At 47.2% G+C, this 22,104-nt stretch overlaps 1 protein-coding gene across 1 annotated transcript in view; it reads right to left on the reverse strand.

Moving 5' to 3' along the window:
* Window positions 1-2,805: 2,805 nt before the first annotated feature.
* The window catches only part of grin3ba (glutamate receptor, ionotropic, N-methyl-D-aspartate 3Ba), a 145,624-nt gene continuing 126,325 nt past the window's right edge, over window positions 2,806-22,104 (reverse strand). Inside the window, exons 8-10 of the mRNA XM_066662397.1 lie at window positions 6,607-6,771; window positions 6,070-6,143; window positions 2,806-4,164 (exon numbers count right to left, since the gene is read on the reverse strand). Coding sequence (XP_066518494.1) covers window positions 3,639-4,164; window positions 6,070-6,143; window positions 6,607-6,771 — 765 coding nt within the window. The 3' untranslated portion in view covers window positions 2,806-3,638. The remainder of the gene's footprint in view (window positions 4,165-6,069; window positions 6,144-6,606; window positions 6,772-22,104) is intronic.

Genomic DNA, 22,104 nt, shown 5'->3' on the forward strand with positions numbered 1-22,104 from the left:
TAGATCCAAAATCATTGACTATGTTAATCTGGTTCACATATTACAAGACTTATAGTACAGATCCATCAGATAATTTGTTCAAGCTAACTACTGATGTTAACTGCACTTTTTTAAAACATTTTTAATGTTTGTGGATCGTGCTCAGTGAGTCCAGGTAGGCTCCGGATTCACAGTGACCCTGCACAAGATGAAACACTCACAAAAGATTAATAAATTATGGACTGAGTCACTGCTTCTGTCTTTTACTCGCATGTCCCCTCCTGTTCCGGTGTCATTGGAATTGGGTTTTTCAGTTTTTTCATTCTCTGTTCACTGTGTTTTATATTCCTCTCTTCATCTTCTTGTCTTTACTCGCTTCTAACCTCCTCCTGCTCTGACTGATGTGAAGTGTGCAGCAGAAACAAACTCATGTTCCCTAGCCGTGTTGCAGGTTGCTTAACATTTTCTCTTTGTCTTAAAGTTAGACCTCATTCTAGCCATGTCTCAGTTCACTGCTTGACTGTTATTACTGAACAAAACAAGTGTAATTGTTATACACACATTATCTTTTACTTTTGGAAGACCATGGATATGTCTCTCTTCTTCAAGACCAGGAGTAGCTATGAAGAACCTCCATTCTCACCTGGGGACTTGTGTATAAATGGTATATACGTATAAATACGGATCTGAAACGTGCATACGCAACATCTCACTCAGAAACTGGGAATTATAAACAAATACTTGGTCAGAAAATTGGAGTAAACTTGTGGAGGGTTTGACCAAATATCATATTTATCCTTTCCTCGACCTCTTTCATTCACACTCATCACTGAATGGGACAACCGCTATTCATATTCATGAAGTGATCTGAATGGAAAATTTATGGGTGAGTGTGGGGGTGAGGAGTTAGAGGCATGAGGTTTCTTCACATTTATAAGAAGATTATGATTTATGAAGAGGTTTTATTCATCTGAATGTGAATAAATTTTTTGCGTTCACACACACTTTCACCTCAGATTCCATAGAGTTTTATAAATTAAGTCCCAGGAGTTGACTGAGCTTTTCATTTAGACTTGTTCCATGTTTCTTGGGGGATTCTAAGTCCTGTCCCATTTTGGACTCTTAAGACCCCAGCTTGATTGGTGCCATAGCTAGATTTGCCAACTTTCTGAAATCAAAATAAGCAACGTAGGCCCTGGAAGTCTGTGGGGGTTTAAACTTGTGTCCACTCACTGTCCACTCTGTTAGACATTCCTACCTTATTGGTACACCTTGTAGATGTAAAGTCAGAGACAGTAGCGCATCTGTCACAGCAGTGTGTGTTGGATGTCCCTAGTCCTTCATTGGTGGACACAGGACACTGTCGGCTGGATGTTTTTGGTTGGTGGACTATTATCAGTTTAAAATTTCAAGCTGCACTGCTGTGTCTGATCCACTTGTACCAGCACAACACATACTAACACACTACCACTGCACACCAGTGTCACTGCAGCGCTGAGAATGATCCATCACCCAAATGACAGCTGATCTGTGGGGGTCCTGAGTGTTGAAGAAAAGGGAAAAATGGGATAGCAAAGTATGCAGAGCACCGGATGGTATAGTCTGTATTTGTAGGACTACAAAGTGCTCCAGTGTGGTCAGTGGAGCTGAGATAATGGACAGTGAGTGTAAAAACAAGGAGGTGGTTCAGAATGTTATGGCTGACCGGTGTAAGTTCCCAGTGTTTCAGCTCTGACCGCCTGCTCTCAGCGCCGTGAAAAACATCCCCCTATAGGGGGGACTGTGACTCCATTGGCTGCGGCACTGAATGATGGACAGTGAACGCTAGCTCTCCTCGGCTTAATACAAGTGACAACCAATGAGAAGCACGTTCTATGTTTAGGAGCTGTGCTCTGGAGTATCTGCCCCTGTTGCTACCATATTTGCGCTGCTGCCCGATTTGGACACCGCATGCGCAACATACCATGCTCATGTCCACTTTGCTCAGATATTTTTCTCAGATAAATTTCTTTTTTGAGCATAACCATAAATAGACATGCCCCCTTTTGTTAGAATGCCGTGTGTGTCCCACATCATAATTCGTCGTGTTGTGTTTAAACAGTAGAAAACTTCCTTACATCTACACAGATATATTCAGGTTTGCAGGTCTGTAAACTCCAGTAAACTCCAGTTAATTTTAAAACTGTAAAAGACCGTGAGGAAAAGCTAAATCATCATCTTAACAGTCTCACCTCAGAAATACGGAAAAAAAAAAACGTGTCCCCTTTTGGTTTAGTATGGAACATGTTTTTAGGCTGCGTTCACACAGCTGTTAACAGTGGCCCAAATCTGATTTTGTTCTCCTGTTCACACTGCCTCTATAAAGTGATAATGCTCCTAAACCAATGAACAATATAAAACTAATAACGAAGTACTTAGAAATATGTTCTCCTAGTTTATGTTTATAAAAACACTTAGTATACATTTCCACAAGAGCCTGGATTAAAAAGTTTCACAAGTTTTTGCTTTCCCGAAAATGCTCTGACCGGCCCAAACACCCAAACAACTCAAATTATAATGAAAATGCTGTGGATCCGAGTCCAAAGTGACGTAAAAGTCACATGAATTCAGATCTGGCCGTTCACATAGAGTCTCACTGCCACAGATCGGATATGGATCGGATCTCAGTGCCACATACGAAAGTGGCCCAAATCTGATTTTAAAAAGTAAGATTCAGTGCGATTTGTGCTGTTCACACAGACACACAAACCACACATCCGTGTCAAATGAGGAAACAGATCAGATTTGGACCATTTTTACCTGCAGTGTGAACATACTCTTTGTGTCCTAGGACAATTTCGTATTTTACAGGATGGTTGGCAATCCTGCCTAAAGCTACTAATGATGCTAATGACCAAAATAACTGGACAAACCTCAGTAAAGACTTTGAGGCTTTGTCCTCTCTGTGAGAAGGATGTGATCAGTTCTAGTGTGTAGTGATGGAGCTGGAAATCTCTACCCTTTGCACTTTCTAGCTCTGACCCTTGTAAAGTCTGGAACTCATTTTTGCTCCAGTCTTGCTGTTCCGAGGTTATTAACTTCTTCAGATAAGCCTGGAATAGTCTGGCCTTCTTAAACCTTTATCCATGACATTGCTTATAACACTGGAACCATTGACCAGAAGGCCTTTCAGAATACAAACTCTGCTTCACTGCAGTCTCTTGGACATCTGGGACAGTCCTGTCTCCCTTTGCCTTCGTCCTTACCAGTGTTACTGACCACATTTACTCTGTGGACCTTCATACGAAGACTGTGATACACCCCTAGTCCACCATCTATTACACTGTACATCCAGAGGTACGCAGGCATCTGGTCATCTTCCCAAATCAAGAGTATTAAAGGAGAGCTGGACTCTTCTTTGCTGCAGTAACAGCCTTAAATCTTCCAGGAAGGATTTCTGTTACCTTTACAATTCCTAGATTCATTCTTTGTTTAGCTTAGTCTCCCTTTTTTGTCATTAGCTTATCCAGGATGTTGACCACTTAGGACTCTCTTAAGCATTTTTAATCTCCCTAAGCTTCATCCATACCATAAATACTGGACAGACCTTCCTCAATTGACCCCACTCTTTGTTTGCAGACCACTTCTCTGCCCATGTTTTTTGTTGCAGGCACACACCCTCATCTCCTCTTGTTGATGTCTTTTGCTCCTGTGCTGGATGCTGCAGTCAGGTTGGATGTCCCTTGATTCTGACCCTGTGTCCTTGTCTGTCTCTCTTTTTCCAGAGTTCTCTGGAGCTCTGCTCTCCTGGCCAGGGCGGCCCGGAGGTGACCGCGAAACTCCTCAATCCTCACCTGCAGTTCCTGGAGCTCCAGTTCCCATGGAGAAGAGGGATGTCCGAAAGATCCGGATGGAGGAGAAAGTACAAGGCTGAGTCCAGGTGACGGACCTCCGTTGGCACAGAGTTGAGTTGGGGGGCTGCCCACCAAACCCCTCCTTCCCTGATCCAGACGGTAGCTGTTGAGGGTTTCCAGGTTGAAGTGGACATGCTTGTGGTTGGCGTCCTTGGGCTCCACCCTGGAGCTTTCATTGTTCCACCTGGGAACAGAGCTGTAGTTGCTGGAAGTGGAGGTGGACATGGAGATAGAGGAAATGGGGGTAGGCACTCGGTGGAGGTTGCAGTTCTCAGACAGACAGAAGGAAGGGCTGAGGAAGAGGATATGAAAGAATAACTGTGGTTAATAACATTAACACGTAAGCAGGACACTTATTATAATGTCTACTATTTTCCATTATCAATGACCAATTAAAAACCTGTATCTCAATGTTTGTGTGCATTTACATCATAGCAGCTGTCCTTCACACTTTGTGTAAATGTTATGAATGGACCAATAGAAACACTCCAAATTTACTCTGGATAAAATCTTTTTACATTGACTTACACTGAAAGTTAATGAAGTGTTTTTCTTCTCCTCGAGGGTGTTACTAGACTAATTGTTGTAATGGCGCACAGTGGATCCCTCTGCTCAACAATCAGTTGTAGGGACACCACTGTACATCCTGAAAAAATTATTTAACACTAAAGTCTTGTTACTCTGGACCTCACAGGGTACTGCAGGTAGTGTTTCTCTCACACAGCTCCAGGGTCCTGGGTTGTGGGTTTATGTCCTGTTTTGGGTAACTGTCTGTGAGGAGTTTGGCGTGTTCTCCCTGTGTCCGCGTGGGTTTCCTCCCACAGCCCACATGTTGGTAGGTGGATTGGCGACTCAAAAGTGTCCATAGGTGTGTGTGTGTGTGTGTGTGTGTCACCCTGTGAAGCACTGGTGCACCCTTCAGAGTGTGTTCCTGCCTCGTGCCCAGTGATTCTGGGTAGGCTCTGGACCCACTGCAACCCTGAACTGAGGGTTACAGATGATGAATAAATGAATGGCATTACTGTGCCCTGGAGGAGAAAATAATAACCAATTAACACTAAAGAACTTTTATTAATTTCATTAATTTCATAAGATTTGTGTAATTACTCACCTCCAGCTGCTAATTTCATATAACTTTGTCTACACACTTCAAAACGAGGGTTCTACAAGCGATATTTAAGTGTGAGAACTGAAACGATTCATAAATGTCAGTCTACAAAATTAACATTCTCATGAGAAGTTAATATTGAGTGGTGTTACTCATTCTATGAGTAATCATAACCTCTGTTGTGCTGCTGATATATTTTGTATATAGTTACAAATACTCAGAGAAAAATCACACAAACTAAACTGGCTTTGATTGAAGCAGTAGACACTGGGGCATTATGGGAAATGTAGTGCCTGTAGTGTTCTGTACTTCTGCTCATCTATCAGAATAAAATAGAGTTTTAGTGTAATGATCTTACTCAGGCACAGCAATATTTTACTGGGGCTTGTGTGCAGTAAACTGGGTCTCGTGACGCACTGCTTCTGCTGTAAAGTTATTATTTTGGAGATAGATATTTTTCTTTGGACAGCAACGATATAAAGTGGGATGTGTGTTGGAGACACACAAACCATCACAAGAGCACTGGTGTCCTAAACTAAACTTTTTAGTCCACTGCTCTCTCATGATTCTGAGTGAGCTGAGTAGAGACATAACTGTGACGTGTAAACTTTGCAGAGTGCTGATTGTCCAGAAAGGGTCGTTATGCTACACCACACAATGTAGACGTCCAACACTAACTCTCCCATGTGAAAAATGTCCAGCTAAGACAGAGATCACATTTGTTTGTATCCAACTCACATAACATTACTGCCACCATTGTGGTTTTCAAAGCCTGCATGGACCAAACAGAGAGTAAAGTCCAGTACAGCACAGTAGAGGTCAGTATAGTCCACTAAAGACTAGTAGAGTCCAGTATAGGCCAGCAGAGAGCAGTAGAGTCCAGGATAGTCCAGTAGAGTTGGTACCATGCAGAGGCAAATCTCCATAACTGCTCAGGTACTGACCTGCCCACAGCCCATGCCCATCCTGATCCAAGTCAGTGCCACTTCTTCCCCGGTGGGCTACTCTGAGAGGGGCTGACTGGGTGATCAACAGCAGTACTCAGTCAATTAAAGTGTTGACAGGGGAGTATTTTATTTTCCCACTCACCTTCTGTCTGTGATGGTGTCCTCTGTCTTACTGCCGTCCTCCTCCCGCGCAATGTTCAAGGCTCTGTGGATTTTCTGCAGCGAGCGCACAAAGAGAAACCAGTCAGAGTCATTCATGTATACACACACACACACACACACACACACAGACGGGTTAGGTCAATTTCATATATTCATAAACATGCACTTCACCTTCAGAGTCTATACAAATCTACACACACACGCACACACACACACACACAGAGAGGGAGAGTAAGAGTGTTATGTTCTGCTCTGTTTACAGTGACATCAGTGTAACCCTAGATACCTGCACTTTCGCTACTTTACCACCAGAGGGCAATCGACCTCCATGGTTTATAAAGTAGACTGATACGTTCATGCTAGGGCCACATCTGTCTCACTCCCCACTCAGTTCTGGCACTGAATTGTGTGGGCCACATGTCGGCCAGCTGTCATGAACTGTGCTTGACTGGTGTTACAGCTTGTGTTGTGTGTGTGTTGTTCTGACCATGAAGCTGAAGGGGTTAAGCAGACTCACCTGGCTGGTGTGGAGCCAGTACCGAAGGCGGTGCCGGTGCCGCAGGTGAGGGAGGAGCAGATGATAAAAGGTGTGCTCCCCAAGCAGAGTGAGTAATGCCCCAGCCACGCCCACACACAGCAGCACAAACAGACCAGAGAAGTGCTGTATCCCCATCTGCAGAGTCTGCGCGCGCACACACACACAACAAATCAGAAACAAACTCATACTCATAAACTTGCAGTTCATTTGCTGAGTCTATTCACACACACACACAACAGCAGCAAACAGACCCAAGAAGTGCTGTATCTCCATCTGCAGAGTCTATAAACACACACACACACACACACACACACACACACACACACACTTTAGATCAAATTCATAGTTTCATAAACTTGCAGTTCATCTGCAGAGTCTATCAATGTGCATGCACACACACACAGATGTGCATGCACAGACTCCAGAAGTTTTAGATCCCAATCTGCAGTGTATAAACCCACACACAAACTCATTCTCTCTCCCTCTCTTTCCCTGTATCTGTATCTCTCTCTCTCTCTCTCTCCCTCTCTCTCTCTCTCTCTCTCTCTCTCTCTCTCTCTCTCACACACACACAGACACACACACACACACACACACACACACACACACACACACACAGTATCTGCAAATGTGGGGACATTACAAAACCTTCCGTTTATTTTGTGGAGGTTTTTCATTAACTTTTTCATAAGTACCCCAACCTTAAAACATGTCTCCACATTAAAATGTAATTACTACGTTGTGGGGACCAGCTCAATGTACAGTCACCACAAGGAAGACAAGTCCCCACAATGTGAGTGTGCTGAAGGAATTTGTTCCTCATAGAGTGATTTATTCCTAGTACATACACAAACACATTGTTTTTGGCCCTCAATATGAGTGAGTACATAATTTTTGGTGTCCACAATGTGATATATACATGATGTACACAAACACGCACACACACAAATCCTTACGTTTATAATCATACACTTAATATGCAGCATTCTTATCTGCATGATAAACTAATTCAAATAAGGTTTAATCAAGTTATGCCATTGTTTTTGTTTGTTTGTTTATCTGTGAACAGCTTGCATCCATAAAACAAACAAAAACATGTCCCACACTGCAACAACCAGCACGTGCTCCGAAATGAAACTCGTTAATCAGGAGTGTGTTCCTCTCTTCACTGTAGGGAACCGCCTCTACTCTCCCGGGAGACTTTACTCCACACACTGGAACATAGCTGTGAGGATCTGAAACTCCAGCCTCATCGGTGAGGGTCAGGGGCTGGTGTTGGGGAATAGTTTTGGATCACACTCACTACTCCAACTAATCCCAGAGGAACTCCAGAGAACACAGTTCCGCTGTTCCACACACCAGAGGAAAGCCATTCCTCCAGAGAACACAGTTCCACTGTTGCACACACCAGAGGAACTCCATTGCTCCAGAGAACACAGTTCCACTGTTCCACACACCAGAGGAACTGCATCACTCCAGAGAACACAGTTTCACTGTTCCACACACCAGAGAAACTCCATCACTCCACAGAACACAGGTCCACTGTTCCACACACCAGAGCAACTCCATCACTCCAGAGAACACAGTTCCACTGTTCCACACACCAGAGCAATGCCATTGCTTCAGAGAACACAGTTCCACTGTTCCACACACCAGAGAATCTCCATCACTCCAGAGAACACAGTTCCACTGTTCCACACATCAGAGGAACTCCATCACTCCAGAGAACACAGTTCCACTATTGCACACACCAGAGAAACTCCATCACTCCACAGAACACAGTTCCACTGTTCCACACACCAGAGAGACTCCATCACTCCAGAGAACACAGTTCCACTGTTCCACACACCAGAGGAACTCCATTGCTCCAGAGAACACAGTTCCACTGTTCTACACACCAGAGGAACTGCATCACTCCAGAGAACACAGTTCCACTGTTCCACACATCAGAGGAACTCCATCACTCCAGACAACACTGTTCCACTGTTCCACACACCAGAGGAACTGCATCACTCCATAGAACACAGTTCAACAGTGCCACACGCCAGATAATCTCCATCACTCCAGAGAACACAGTTCCACTGTTCCACACACCAGAGAAACTCCATCACTCCAGAGAACACAGTTCCACTGTTCCACACACCAGAGGAAACCCATCACTCCAGAGAACACAGTTCCACTGTTCCACACACCAGAGGAACTCCATCACTCCAGAGAACACAGTTCCACACACCAGAGGAACTCCATCACTCCAGAGAACACAGTTCCACACACCAGAGGAACTCCATCACTCCAGAGAACACAGTTCCACTGTTCCACCCACCAGAGAAACTCCATCACTCCACAGAACACAGTTCCACTGTTCCACACACCAGAGAAACTCCATCACTCCAGAGAACATAGTTCCACTGTGCCACACACCAGAGGAATGCCATTGCTCCAGAGAACACAGTTCCACTGTTCCACACACCAGAGGAACTCCCATGCTCCAGAGAACACAGTTCCACTGTTCCACACACCAGAGGAACTGCATCACTCCAGATAACACAGTTCCACTGTTCCACACATCAGAGGAACTCCATCACTCCAGAGAACACAGTTCCACTGTTCCACACACCAGATAATCTCCATCACTCCAGAGAACACAGTTCCACTGTTCCACACACCAGAGAAACTCCATCACTCCAGAGAACACAGTTCCACTGTTCCACAGACCAGAGGAAACCCATCACTCCAGAGAACACAGTTCCACTGTTCCACAGACCAGAGGAAACCCATCACTCCAGAGAACACAGTTCCACTGTTCCACACACCAGATAATCTCCATCACTCCAGAGAACACAGTTCCACTGTTCCACACACCAGAGAAACTCCATCACTCCAGAGAACACAGTTCCACTGTTCCACAGACCAGAGGAAACCCATCACTCCAGAGAACACAGTTCCACTGTTCCACAGACCAGAGGAAACCCATCACTCCAGAGAACACAGTTCCACTGTTCCACACACCAGAGGAACTCCGTCACTCCAGAGAACACAGTTCCACACACTAGAGGAACTCCATCACTCCAGAGAGAACAGTTCCACTGTTCCACACACCAGAGGAACTCCATCACTCCAGAGAACATAGTTCCACTGTTCCACACACCAGAGGAACTCCATCACTCCAGAGAACACAGTTCCACTGTTCCACACAACACAGGAACTCCATTGCTCCAGAGAACACAGTTCCACTGTTCCACACACCAGAGGAACTGCATCACTCCAGAGAACATAGTTCCACTGTTCCACGCACCAGAGGAACTCCATCACTCCAGAGAACACAGTTTTACTGTTCCACACAACACAGGAACTCCATTGCTCCAGAGAACACAGTTCCACTGTTCCACACACCAGAGAAACTCCATCACTCCAGAGAACACAGTTCCACTGTTCCACACACCAGAGGAACTGCATCACTCCAGAGAACACAGTTCCACAGTTACACACACCAGAGAATCTCCATCACTCCAGAGAACACAGGTCCACACACCAGAGAATCTCCATCACTCCAGAGAACACAGTTCCACTGTTCCACCCACCACAGAAACTCCATCACTCCAGAGAACACAGTTCCACTGTTCCACACACCAGAGAAACTCCATCACTCCAGAGAACACAGTTCCACTGTTCCACACACCAGAGGAACTCCATCACTCCAGAGAACACAGTTCCACTGTTCCACACAACAAAGGAACTCCATTGCTCCAGAGAACACAGTTCCACTGTTCCACACACCAGAGAAACTCCATCACTCCAGAGAACACAGTTCCACTGTTCCACACACCAGAGGAACTGCATCACTCCAGAGAACAAAGTTCCACTGTTCCACGCACCAGAGGAACTGCATCACTCCAGAGAACATAGTTCCACTGTTCCACGCACCAAAGGAACTCCATCACTCCAGAGAACACAGTTCTACTGTTCCACACAACACAGGAACTCCATTGCTCCAGAGAACACAGTTCCACTGTTCCACACACCAGAGAATCTCCATCACTCCAGAGAACACAGTTCCACAGTTACACACACCAGAGAATCTCCATCACTCCAGAGAACACAGTTCCACTGTTACACACACCAGAGGAACTCCATCACTCCAGAGAACAAAGTTCCACTGTTCCACACACCAGAGGAACTCCATCACTCCAGAGAACACAGTTCCACTCTTCCACCCACCACAGAAACTCCATCACTCCAGAGAACACAGTTCCACTGTTCCTCACACCAGAGAAACTCCATCACTCCAGAGAACACAGTTCCACTGTTCCACACACCAGAGCAACTCCATCACTCCAGAGAACACAGTTCCACTGTTCCACACATCAGAGGAACTCCATCACTCCAGAGAACAAAGTTCCACTGTTCCACACATCAGAGGAACTCCATCACTCCAGAGAACAAAGTTAAACTGTTCCACACACCAGAGGAACTCCATCACTCCAGGGAACACAGTTCCACTGTTCCACACATCAGAGGAACTCCATCACTCCAGAGAACACAGTTCCACTGTTCCACACACCAGAGGAACTCCATCACTCCAGAGAACACAGTTCCACTGTTCCACACACCAGAGGAACTCCATTGCTCCAGAGAACACAGTTCCACTGGTCCACACACCAGAGAAACTTCATCACTCCAGAGAACACAGTTCCACTGTTCCACACTCCAGAGGAACAGCATCACTCCAGAGAACACAGTTCCACATTTACACACACCAGAGAATCTCCATCACTCCAGAGAACACAGTTCCACTGTTCCACCCACCACAGAAACTCCATCACTCCAGAGAACACAGTTCCACTGTTCCACACACCAGAGAAACTCCATCACTCCAGAGAACGCAGTTCCACTGTTCCACACACCAGAGGAACTCCATCACTCCAGAGAACAAAGTTCCACTGTTCCACACATCACAGGAACTCCATCACTCCAGAGAACACAGTTCTACTGTTCCACACACCAGAGGAACTCCATAACTCCAGAGAACACAGTTCCACTGTTCCACACACCAGAGGAATTCCATCACTCCAGAGAACTCAGTTCCACTGTTCCACACACCAGAGGAACTGCATCACTCCATAGAACACAGGTCCACACACCAGAGAATCTCCATCACTCCAGAGAACACAGTAACACTGGTTCACACACCAGAGGAACTGCATCACTCCATAGAACACAGTTCCACACAACAGAGAATCTCAATCACTCCAGAGAACACAGTTCCACTGTTCCATACACCAGAGGAACTCCATCACTCCAGAGAACGCAGTTCCACTGTTCCACACACCAGAGGAACTCCATCACTCCAGAGAACAAAGTTCCACTGTTCCACACATCACAGGAACTCCATCACTCCAGAGAACACAGTTCCACTGTTCCACACACCAGAGAAACTCCATCACTCCAGAGAACACAGTTCCACTGTTCCACACACCAGAGGAACTGCATCACTCCAGAGAACATAGTTCCACTGTTCCACGCACCAGAGGAACTCCATCACTCCAGAGAACACAGTTCTACTGTTCCACACAACACAGGAACTCCATTGCTCCAGAGAACACAGTTCCACTGTTCCACACACCAGAGAATCTCCATCACTCCAGAGAACACAGTTCCACAGTTACACACACCAGAGAATCTCCATCACTCCAGAGAACACAGTTCCACTGTTCCACACACCAGAGGAACTCCATCACTCCAGAGAACAAAGTTCCACTGTTCCACACACCAGAGGAACTCCATCACTCCAGAGAACACAGTTCCACTCTTCCACCCACCACAGAAACTCCATCACTCCAGAGAACACAGTTCCACTGTTCCTCACACCAGAGAAACTCCATCGCTCCAGAGAATACAGTTCCACTGTTCCACACACCAGAGCAACTCCATCACTCCAGAGAACACAGTTCCACTGTTCCACACATCAGAGGAACTCCATCACTCCAGAGAACAAAGTTCCACTGTTCCACACATCAGAGGAACTCCATCACTCCAGAGAACAAAGTTAAACTGTTCCACACACCAGAGGAACTCCATCACTCCAGGGAACACAGTTCCACTGTTCCACACATCAGAGGAACTCCATCACTCCAGAGAACACAGTTCCACTGTTCCACACACCAGAGGAACTCCATCACTCCAGAGAACACAGTTCCACTGTTCCACACACCAGAGGAACTCCATTGCTCCAGAGAACACAGTTCCACTGGTCCACACACCAGAGAAACTTCATCACTCCAGAGAACACAGTTCCACTGTTCCACACTCCAGAGGAACAGCATCACTCCAGAGAACACAGTTCCACATTTACACACACCAGAGAATCTCCATCACTCCAGAGAACACAGTTCCACTGTTCCACCCACCACAGAAACTCCATCACTCCAGAGAACACAGTTCCACTGTTCCACACACCAGAGAAACTCCATCACTCCAGAGAACGCAGTTCCACTGTTCCAAACACCAGAGGAACTCCATCACTCCAGAGAACAAAGTTCCACTGTTCCACACATCACAGGAACTCCATCACTCCAGAGAACACAGTTCTACTGTTCCACACACCAGAGGAACTCCATAACTCCAGAGAACACAGTTCCACTGTTCCACACACCAGAGGAATTCCATCACTCCAGAGAACTCAGTTCCACTGTTCCACACACCAGAGGAACTGCATCACTCCATAGAACACAGGTCCACACACCAGAGAATCTCCATCACTCCAGAGAACACAGTAACACTGGTCCACACACCAGAGGAACTGCATCACTCCATAGAACACAGTTCCACACAACAGAGAATCTCAATCACTCCAGAGAACACAGTTCCACTGTTCCATACACCAGAGGAACTCCATCACTCCAGAGAACACAGTTCCACTGTTCCACACACCAAAGGAATGCCATTCCTCCAGAGAACACAGTTCCACTGTTTCACACATCAGAGGAACTCCATTGCTCCAGAGAACACAGTTCCATTGTTCCACACACCAGAGGAACTCCGTCACTCCAGAGAACACAGTTCCACACACCAGAGGAACTCCATCACTCCAGAGAACACAGTTCCACTGTTCCACACACCAGACGAACTCCGTCACTCCAGAGAACACAGTTCCACTGTTCCACACACCAGAGGAACTGCATCACTCCATAGAACACAGGTCCACACACCAGAGAATCTCCATCACTCCAGAGAACAAAGTTGCACTGGTCCACACACCAGAGGAACTCCATCACTCCAGAGAACACAGTTCCACTGTTCCACACATCAGAGGAACTACATCACTCCAGAGAACACAGTTCCACTGTTCCACACATCAGAGGAACTCCATCACTCCAGAGAACAAAGTTCCACCGTTCCACACACCAGAGGAACTCCATCACTCCAGAGAACACAGTTCCACTGTTCCACACACCAGAGGAACTCCCTAACTCCAGAGAACACAGTTCCACTGTTCCACACACCAGAGGAACTCCATTGCTCCAGAGAACACAGTTCCACTGTTCCACACACCAGTGGAACTGCATCACTCCATAGAACACAGGTCCACACACCAGAGAATCTCCATCACTCCAGAGAACAAAGTTGCACTGGTCCACACACCAGAGGAACTCCATCACTCCAGAGAACACAGTTCCACTGTTCCACACATCAGAGGAACTTCATCACTCCAGAGAACACAGTTCCACTGTTCCACACACCAGAGGAACTCCATCACTCCAGAGAACAAAGTTCCACCGTTCCACACACCAGAGGAACTCCATCACTCCAGAGAACACAGTTCCACTGTTCCACACACCAGAGAAACTCCCTAACTCCAGAGAACACAGTTCCACTGTTCCACACACCAGAGGAACTCCATTGCTCCAGAGAACACAGTTCCACTGTTCCACACAACAGAGGAACTCCGTCACTCCAGAGAACACAGTTCCACACACCAGAGGAACTCCATCACTCCAGAGAACACAGTTCCACTGTTCCACACACCAAAGGAATGCCATTCCTCCAGAGAACACAGTTCCACTGTTACACACACCACAGGAACTCCATTGCTCCAGAGAACACAGTTCCACTGTTCCACACACCAGAGGAACTCCGTCACTCCAGAGAACACAGTTCCACACACCAGAGGAACTCCATCACTCCAGAGAACACAGTTCCACTGTTCCAAACACCAGACGAACTCCGTCACTCCAGAGAACACAGTTCCACTGTTCCACACACCAGAGGAACTCCATCACTCCAGAGAACACAGTTCCACTGTTCCACACACCAGAGGAACTCCATAACTCCAGAGAACACAGTTCCACTGTTCCACACACCAGAGGAACTCCATTGCTCCAGAGAACACAGTTCCACTGGTCCACACACCAGAGAAACTTCATCACTCCAGAGAACACAGTTCCACTGTTCCACACACCAGAGGAACAGCATCACTCCAGAGAACACAGTTCCACATTTACACACACCAGAGAATCTCCATCACTCCAGAGAACACAGTTCCACTGTTCCACCCACCACAGAAACTCCATCACTCCAGAGAACACAGTTCCACTGTTCCACACACCAGAGAAACTCCATCACTCCAGAGAACGCAGTTCCACTGTTCCACACACCAGAGGAACTCCATCACTCCAGAGAACAAAGTTCCAATGTTCCACACATCAGAGGAACTCCATCACTCCAGAGAACACAGTTCCACTGTTCCACACACCAGAGGAACTCCATCACTCCAGAGAACAAAGTTCCACCCTTCCACACACCAGTGAAACTCCATCACTCCAGAGAACACAGTTCCACTGTTCCACACACCAGAGGAACTCCATCACTCCAGAGAACACAGTTCCACTGTTCCACACACCAGAGGAGCTCCATCACTCCAGAGAACACAGTTCCACTGTTCCACACACCAGAGGAACTCCATAACTCCAGAGAACACAGTTCCACTGTTCCACACACCAGAGGAACTCCATCACTCCAGAGAACTCAGTTCCACTGTTCCACACACCAGAGGAACAGCATCACTCCAGAGAACACAGTTCCACATTTACACACACCAGAGAATCTCCATCACTCCAGAGAACACAGTTCCACATTTACACACACCAGAGAATCTCCATCACTCCAGAGAACACAGTTCCACTGTTCCACCCACCACAGAAACTCCATCACTCCAGAGAACACAGTTCCACTGTTCCACACACCAGAGAAACTCCATCACTCCAGAGAACGCAGTTCCACTGTTCCACACACCAGAGGAACTCCATCACTCCAGAGAACAAAGTTCCACTGTTCCACACATCACAGGAACTCCATCACTCCAGAGAACACAGTTCTACTGTTCCACACACCAGAGGAACTCCATAACTCCAGAGAACACAGTTCCACTGTTCCACACACCAGAGGAATTCCATCACTCCAGAGAACTTAGTTCCACTGTTCCACACACCAGAGGAACTGCATCACTCCATAGAACACAGGTCCACACACCAGAGAATCTCCATCACTCCAGAGAACACAGTAACACTGGTCCACACACCAGAGGAACTGCATCACTCCATAGAACACAGTTCCACACAACAGAGAATCTCAATCACTCCAGAGAACACAGTTCCACTGTTCCATACACCAGAGGAACTCCATCACTCCAGAGAACACAGTTCCACTGTTCCACACACCAAAGGAATGCCATTCCTCCAGAGAACACAGTTCCACTGTTACACACACCACAGGAACTCCATTGCTCCAGAGAACACAGTTCCACTGTTCCACACACCAGAGGAACTCCGTCACTCCAGAGAACACAGTTCCACACCAGAGGAACTCCATCACTCCAGAGAACACAGTTCCACTGTTCCAAACACCAGACGAACTCCGTCACTCCAGAGAACACAGTTCCACTGTTCCACACACCAGAGGAACTCCATCACTCCAGAGAACACAGTTCCACTGTTCCACACACCAGAGGAACTGCATCACTCCATAGAACACACTTCAACAGTTCCACACACCAGAGAATCTCCATCACTCAAGAGAAGACAGTTCCACTGTTCCACAGACCAGAGGAAACCCATCACTCCAGAGAACACAGTTCCACTGTTCCACACACCAGAGGAACTCCGTCACTCCAGAGAACACAGTTCCACACACCAGAGGAAATCCATCCCTTCAGAGAACACAGTTCCACTGTTCCACACACCAGAGAAATGCCATTCCTCCAGAGAACACAGTTCCACTGTTCCACACAGCAGAGGAACTCCATCACTCCAGAGAACACAGTTCCACAGTTCCACACACCCGAGGAACTCCATCACTCCAGAGAACACAGTTCCACAGTTCCACACACCAGAGGAATTGCATCACTCCAGAGAACACAGTTCCACAGTTCCACACACCAGAGAAACTCAATCACTCCAGAGAACACAGTTCCACTGTTCCATACACCAGAGGAACTCCATCACTCCAGAGAACACAGTTCCACTGTTCCACACACCAGAGGAACTCCATCACTCCAGAGAACACAGATCCACTTTTCCACACACCAGAGGAACTGCATCACTCCAGAGAACACAGTTCCACAAACCAGAGGAACTCCATCACTCCAGAGAACACAGTTACACTGTTCCACATACCAGAGAAACTCCATCACTCCAGAAACACAATTCCACTGTTCCACACACCAGAGGAACTCCATCACTCCAGAGAACACAATTCCACTGTTCCACACACCAGAGAAACTCCATCACTCCAGAGAACACAGTTCCACTGTTCCACACACCAGAGGAACTCCATCACTCCAGAGAACAAAGTTCCACCCTTCCACACACCAGTGAAACTCCATCACTCCAGAGAACACAGTTCCACTGTTCCACACACCAGAGGAACTCCATCACTCCAGAGAACACAGTTCCACTGTTCCACACACCAGAGGAGCTCCATCACTCCAGAGAACACAGTTCCACTGTTCCACACACCAGAGGAACTCCATAACTCCAGAGAACACAGTTCCACTGTTCCACACACCAGAGGAACTCCATCACTCCAGAGAACTCAGTTCCACTGTTCCACACACCAGAGGAACTGCATCACTCCATAGAACACAGGTCCACACACCAGAGAATCTCCATCACTCCAGAGAACACAGTAACACTGGTCCACACACCAGAGGAACTGCATCACTCCATAGAACACAGTTCCACACAACAGAGAATCTCAATCACTCCAGAGAACACAGTTCCACTGTTCCATACACCAGAGGAACTCCATCACTCCAGAGAACACAGTTCCACTGTTCCACACACCAAAGGAATGCCATTCCTCCAGAGAACACAGTTCCACTGTTTCACACACCACAGGAACTCCAGTGCTCCAGAGAACACAGTTCCACTGTTCCACACACCAGAGGAACTCCGTCACTCCAGAGAACACAGTTCCACAGTTACACACACCAGAGAATCTCCATCACTCCAGAGAACACAGTTCCACTGTTCCACACACCAGAGGAACTCCATCACTCCAGAGAACACAGTTCCACTGTTCCACACACCAGATGAACTCCGTCACTCCAGAGAACACAGTTCCACTGTTCCACACACCAGAGGAACTGCATCACTCCATAGAACACAGGTCCACACACCAGAGAATCTCCATCACTCCAGAGAACACAGTTCCACTGTTCCATACACCAGAGGAACTCCATCACTCCAGAGAACACAGTTCCACTGTTCCACACACCAAAGGAATGCCATTCCTCCAGAGAACACAGTTCCACTGTTCCACACACCACAGGAACTCCATCACTCCAGAGAACACAGATCCACTTTTCCACACACCAGAGGAACTGCATCACTCCAGAGAACACAGTTCCACTGTTCCACACACCAGAGAAACTCCATCACTCCAGAGAACACAGTTCCACACACCAGAGGAACTCCGTGACTCCAGAGAACACAGTTCCACACACCAGAGGAACTCCATCACTCAAGAGAACACAGTTCCACTGTTCCACACACCAGAGAAACTCCATCACTCCAGAGAACACAGTTACACTGTTCCACACACCAGAGGAACTGCATCACTCCATAGAACACACTTCAACAGTTCCACACACCAGAGAATCTCCATCACTCAAGAGAAGACAGTTCCACTGTTCCACACACCAGAGGAAACCCATCACTCCAGAGAACACAGTTCCACTGTTCCACACACCAGAGGAACTCCGTCACTCCAGAGAACACAGTTCCACACACCAGAGGAAATCCATCCCTTCAGAGAACACAGTTCCACTGTTCCACACACCAGAGGAATGCCATTCCTCCAGAGAACACAGTTCCACTGTTCCACACAGCAGAGGAACTCCATCACTCCAGAGAACACAGTTCCACAGTTCCACACACCAGAGGAACTCCATCACTCCAGAGAACACAGTTCCACAGTTCCACACACCAGAGGAATTGCATCACTCCAGAGAACACAGTTCCACAGTTCCACACACCAGAGAAACTCAATCACTCCAGAGAACACAGTTCCACTGTTCCATACACCAGAGGAACTCCATCACTCCAGAGAACACAGTTCCACTGTTCCACACACCAGAGGAACTCCATCACTCCAGAGAACACAGATCCACTTTTCCACACACCAGAGGAACTGCATCACTCCAGAGAACACAGTTCCACAAACCAGAGGAACTCCATCACTCCAGAGAACACAGTTACACTGTTCCACATACCAGAGAAACTCCATCACTCCAGAAACACAATTCCACTGTTCCACACACCAGAGGAACTCCATCACTCCAGAGAACACAATTCCACTGTTCCACACACCAGAGGAACTCCATCACTCCAGAGAATACAGTTCCACTGTTCCACACACCAGAGGAACTCCATCACTCCAGAGAACAAAGTTCCACCCTTCCACACACCAGTGAAACTCCATCACTCCAGAGAACACAGTTCCACTGTTCCACACACCAGAGGAACTCCATCACTCCAGAGAACACAGTTCCACTGTTCCACACACCAGAGGAGCTCCATCACTCCAGAGAACACAGTTCCACTGTTCCACACACCAGAGGAACTCCCTCACTCCAGAGAACAAAGTTCCACTGTTCCACACACCGGAGGATCTGCATCACTCCATAGAACACAGTTCCACACACTAGAGAATCTCCATCACTCAAGAGAAGACAGTTCCACTGTTCCTCACACCAGAGAAACTCCATCACTCCACACACCAGAGGAATGCCATTCCTCCAGAGACCACAGTTCCACTGTTCCACACACCACAGACACTCCATCACTCCAGAGAACACAGTTCCACTGTTTCAGACACCAGAGAAGCTACATCACTCCAGAGAACACATTTCCACTGTTCCACACACCAGAGGAACTCCATCACTCCAGAGAACACAGTTCCACTGTTCCACACACCAGAGGAACTGCATCACTCCAGAGAACACATTTCCACTTTTCCACACACCAGAGGAACTCCATCACTCCAGAGAACACAGTTACACTGTTCCACATACCAGAGAAACTCCATCACTCCAGAAACACAATTCCACTGTTCCACACACCAGAGGAACTCCATCACTCCAGAGAACACAATTCCACTGTTCCACACACCAGAGGAACTCCATCACTCCAGAGAATACAGTTCCACTGTTCCACACACCAGAGGAACTCCATCACTCCAGAGAACAAAGTTCCACCCTTCCACACACCAGTGAAACTCCATCACTCCAGAGAACACAGTTCCACACACCAGAGGAACTCCATCACTCCAGAGAACACAGTTCCACTGTTCCACACACCAGAGGAGCTCCATCACTCCAGAGAACACAGTTCCACTGTTCCACACACCAGAGGAACTCCCTCACTCCAGAGAACAAAGTTCCACTGTTCCACACACCGGAGGATCTGCATCACTCCATAGAACACAGTTCCACACACTAGAGAATCTCCATCACTCAAGAGAAGACAGTTCCACTGTTCCTCACACCAGAGAAACTCCATCACTCCACACACCAGAGGAATGCCATTCCTCCAGAGACCACAGTTCCACTGTTCCACACACCACAGACACTCCATCACTCCAGAGAACACAGTTCCACTGTTTCAGACACCAGAGAAGCTACATCACTCCAGAGAACACATTTCCACTGTTCCACACACCAGAGGAACTCCATCACTCCAGAGAACACAGTTCCACTGTTCCACACACCAGAGGAACTGCATCACTCCAGAGAACACATTTCCACTTTTCCACACACCAGAGGAACTCCATCACTCCAGAGAACACAGTTACACTGTTCCACATACCAGAGAAACTCCATCACTCCAGAAACACAATTCCACTGTTCCACACACCAGAGGAACTCCATCACTCCAGAGAACACAATTCCACTGTTCCACACACCAGAGGAACTCCATCACTCCAGAGAATACAGTTCCACTGTTCCACACACCAGAGGAACTCCATCACTCCAGAGAACAAAGTTCCACCCTTCCACACACCAGTGAAACTCCATCACTCCAGAGAACACAGTTCCACTGTTCCACACACCAGAGGAACTCCATCACTCCAGAGAACACAGTTCCACTGTTCCACACACCAGAGGAGCTCCATCACTCCAGAGAACACAGTTCCACTGTTCCACACACCAGAGGAACTCCCTCACTCCAGAGAACAAAGTTCCACTGTTCCACACACCGGAGGATCTGCATCACTCCATAGAACACAGTTCCACACACTAGAGAATCACTCAAGAGAAGACAGTTCCACTGTTCCTCACACCAGAGAAACTCCATCACTCCACACACCAGAGGAATGCCATTCCTCCAGAGACCACAGTTCCACTGTTCCACACACCACAGACACTCCATCACTCCAGAGAACACAGTTCCACTGTTTCAGACACCAGAGAAGCTACATCACTCCAGAGAACACATTTCCACTGTTCCACACACCAGAGGAACTCCATCACTCCAGAGAACACAGTTCCACTGTTCCACACACCAGAGGAACTGCATCACTCCAGAGAACACATTTCCACTTTTCCACACACCAGAGGAACTCCATCACTCCAGAGAACACAGTTCCACTGTTCCACACACCACAGGAACTCCATCACTCCAGAGAACACAGTTCCACTCTTCCACACACATGAGGAACTCTATTACTCCAGAGAACACAGTTCCACTGTTCCACACACCAGAGGAACTCCATCACTCCAGAGAACACAGATCCACAGTTCCACACACCAGAGAACCTCCATCACTCCAGCGAACACAGAACTACTGTTCCACACACCACCGTTGGGAGGTTTACACTAATCTGGATGACTCTTGGTACTGTGGTAGATCTCCATTTTCATTATGTACACTAGGGCTGGGCACAAAAGTTAATCGAAATTGATATTCAGAATGTATACAT

Source organism: Hoplias malabaricus, chromosome 1, assembly GCF_029633855.1.
Source record: "Hoplias malabaricus isolate fHopMal1 chromosome 1, fHopMal1.hap1, whole genome shotgun sequence".
Lineage (NCBI taxonomy): Eukaryota > Metazoa > Chordata > Actinopteri > Characiformes > Erythrinidae > Hoplias > Hoplias malabaricus.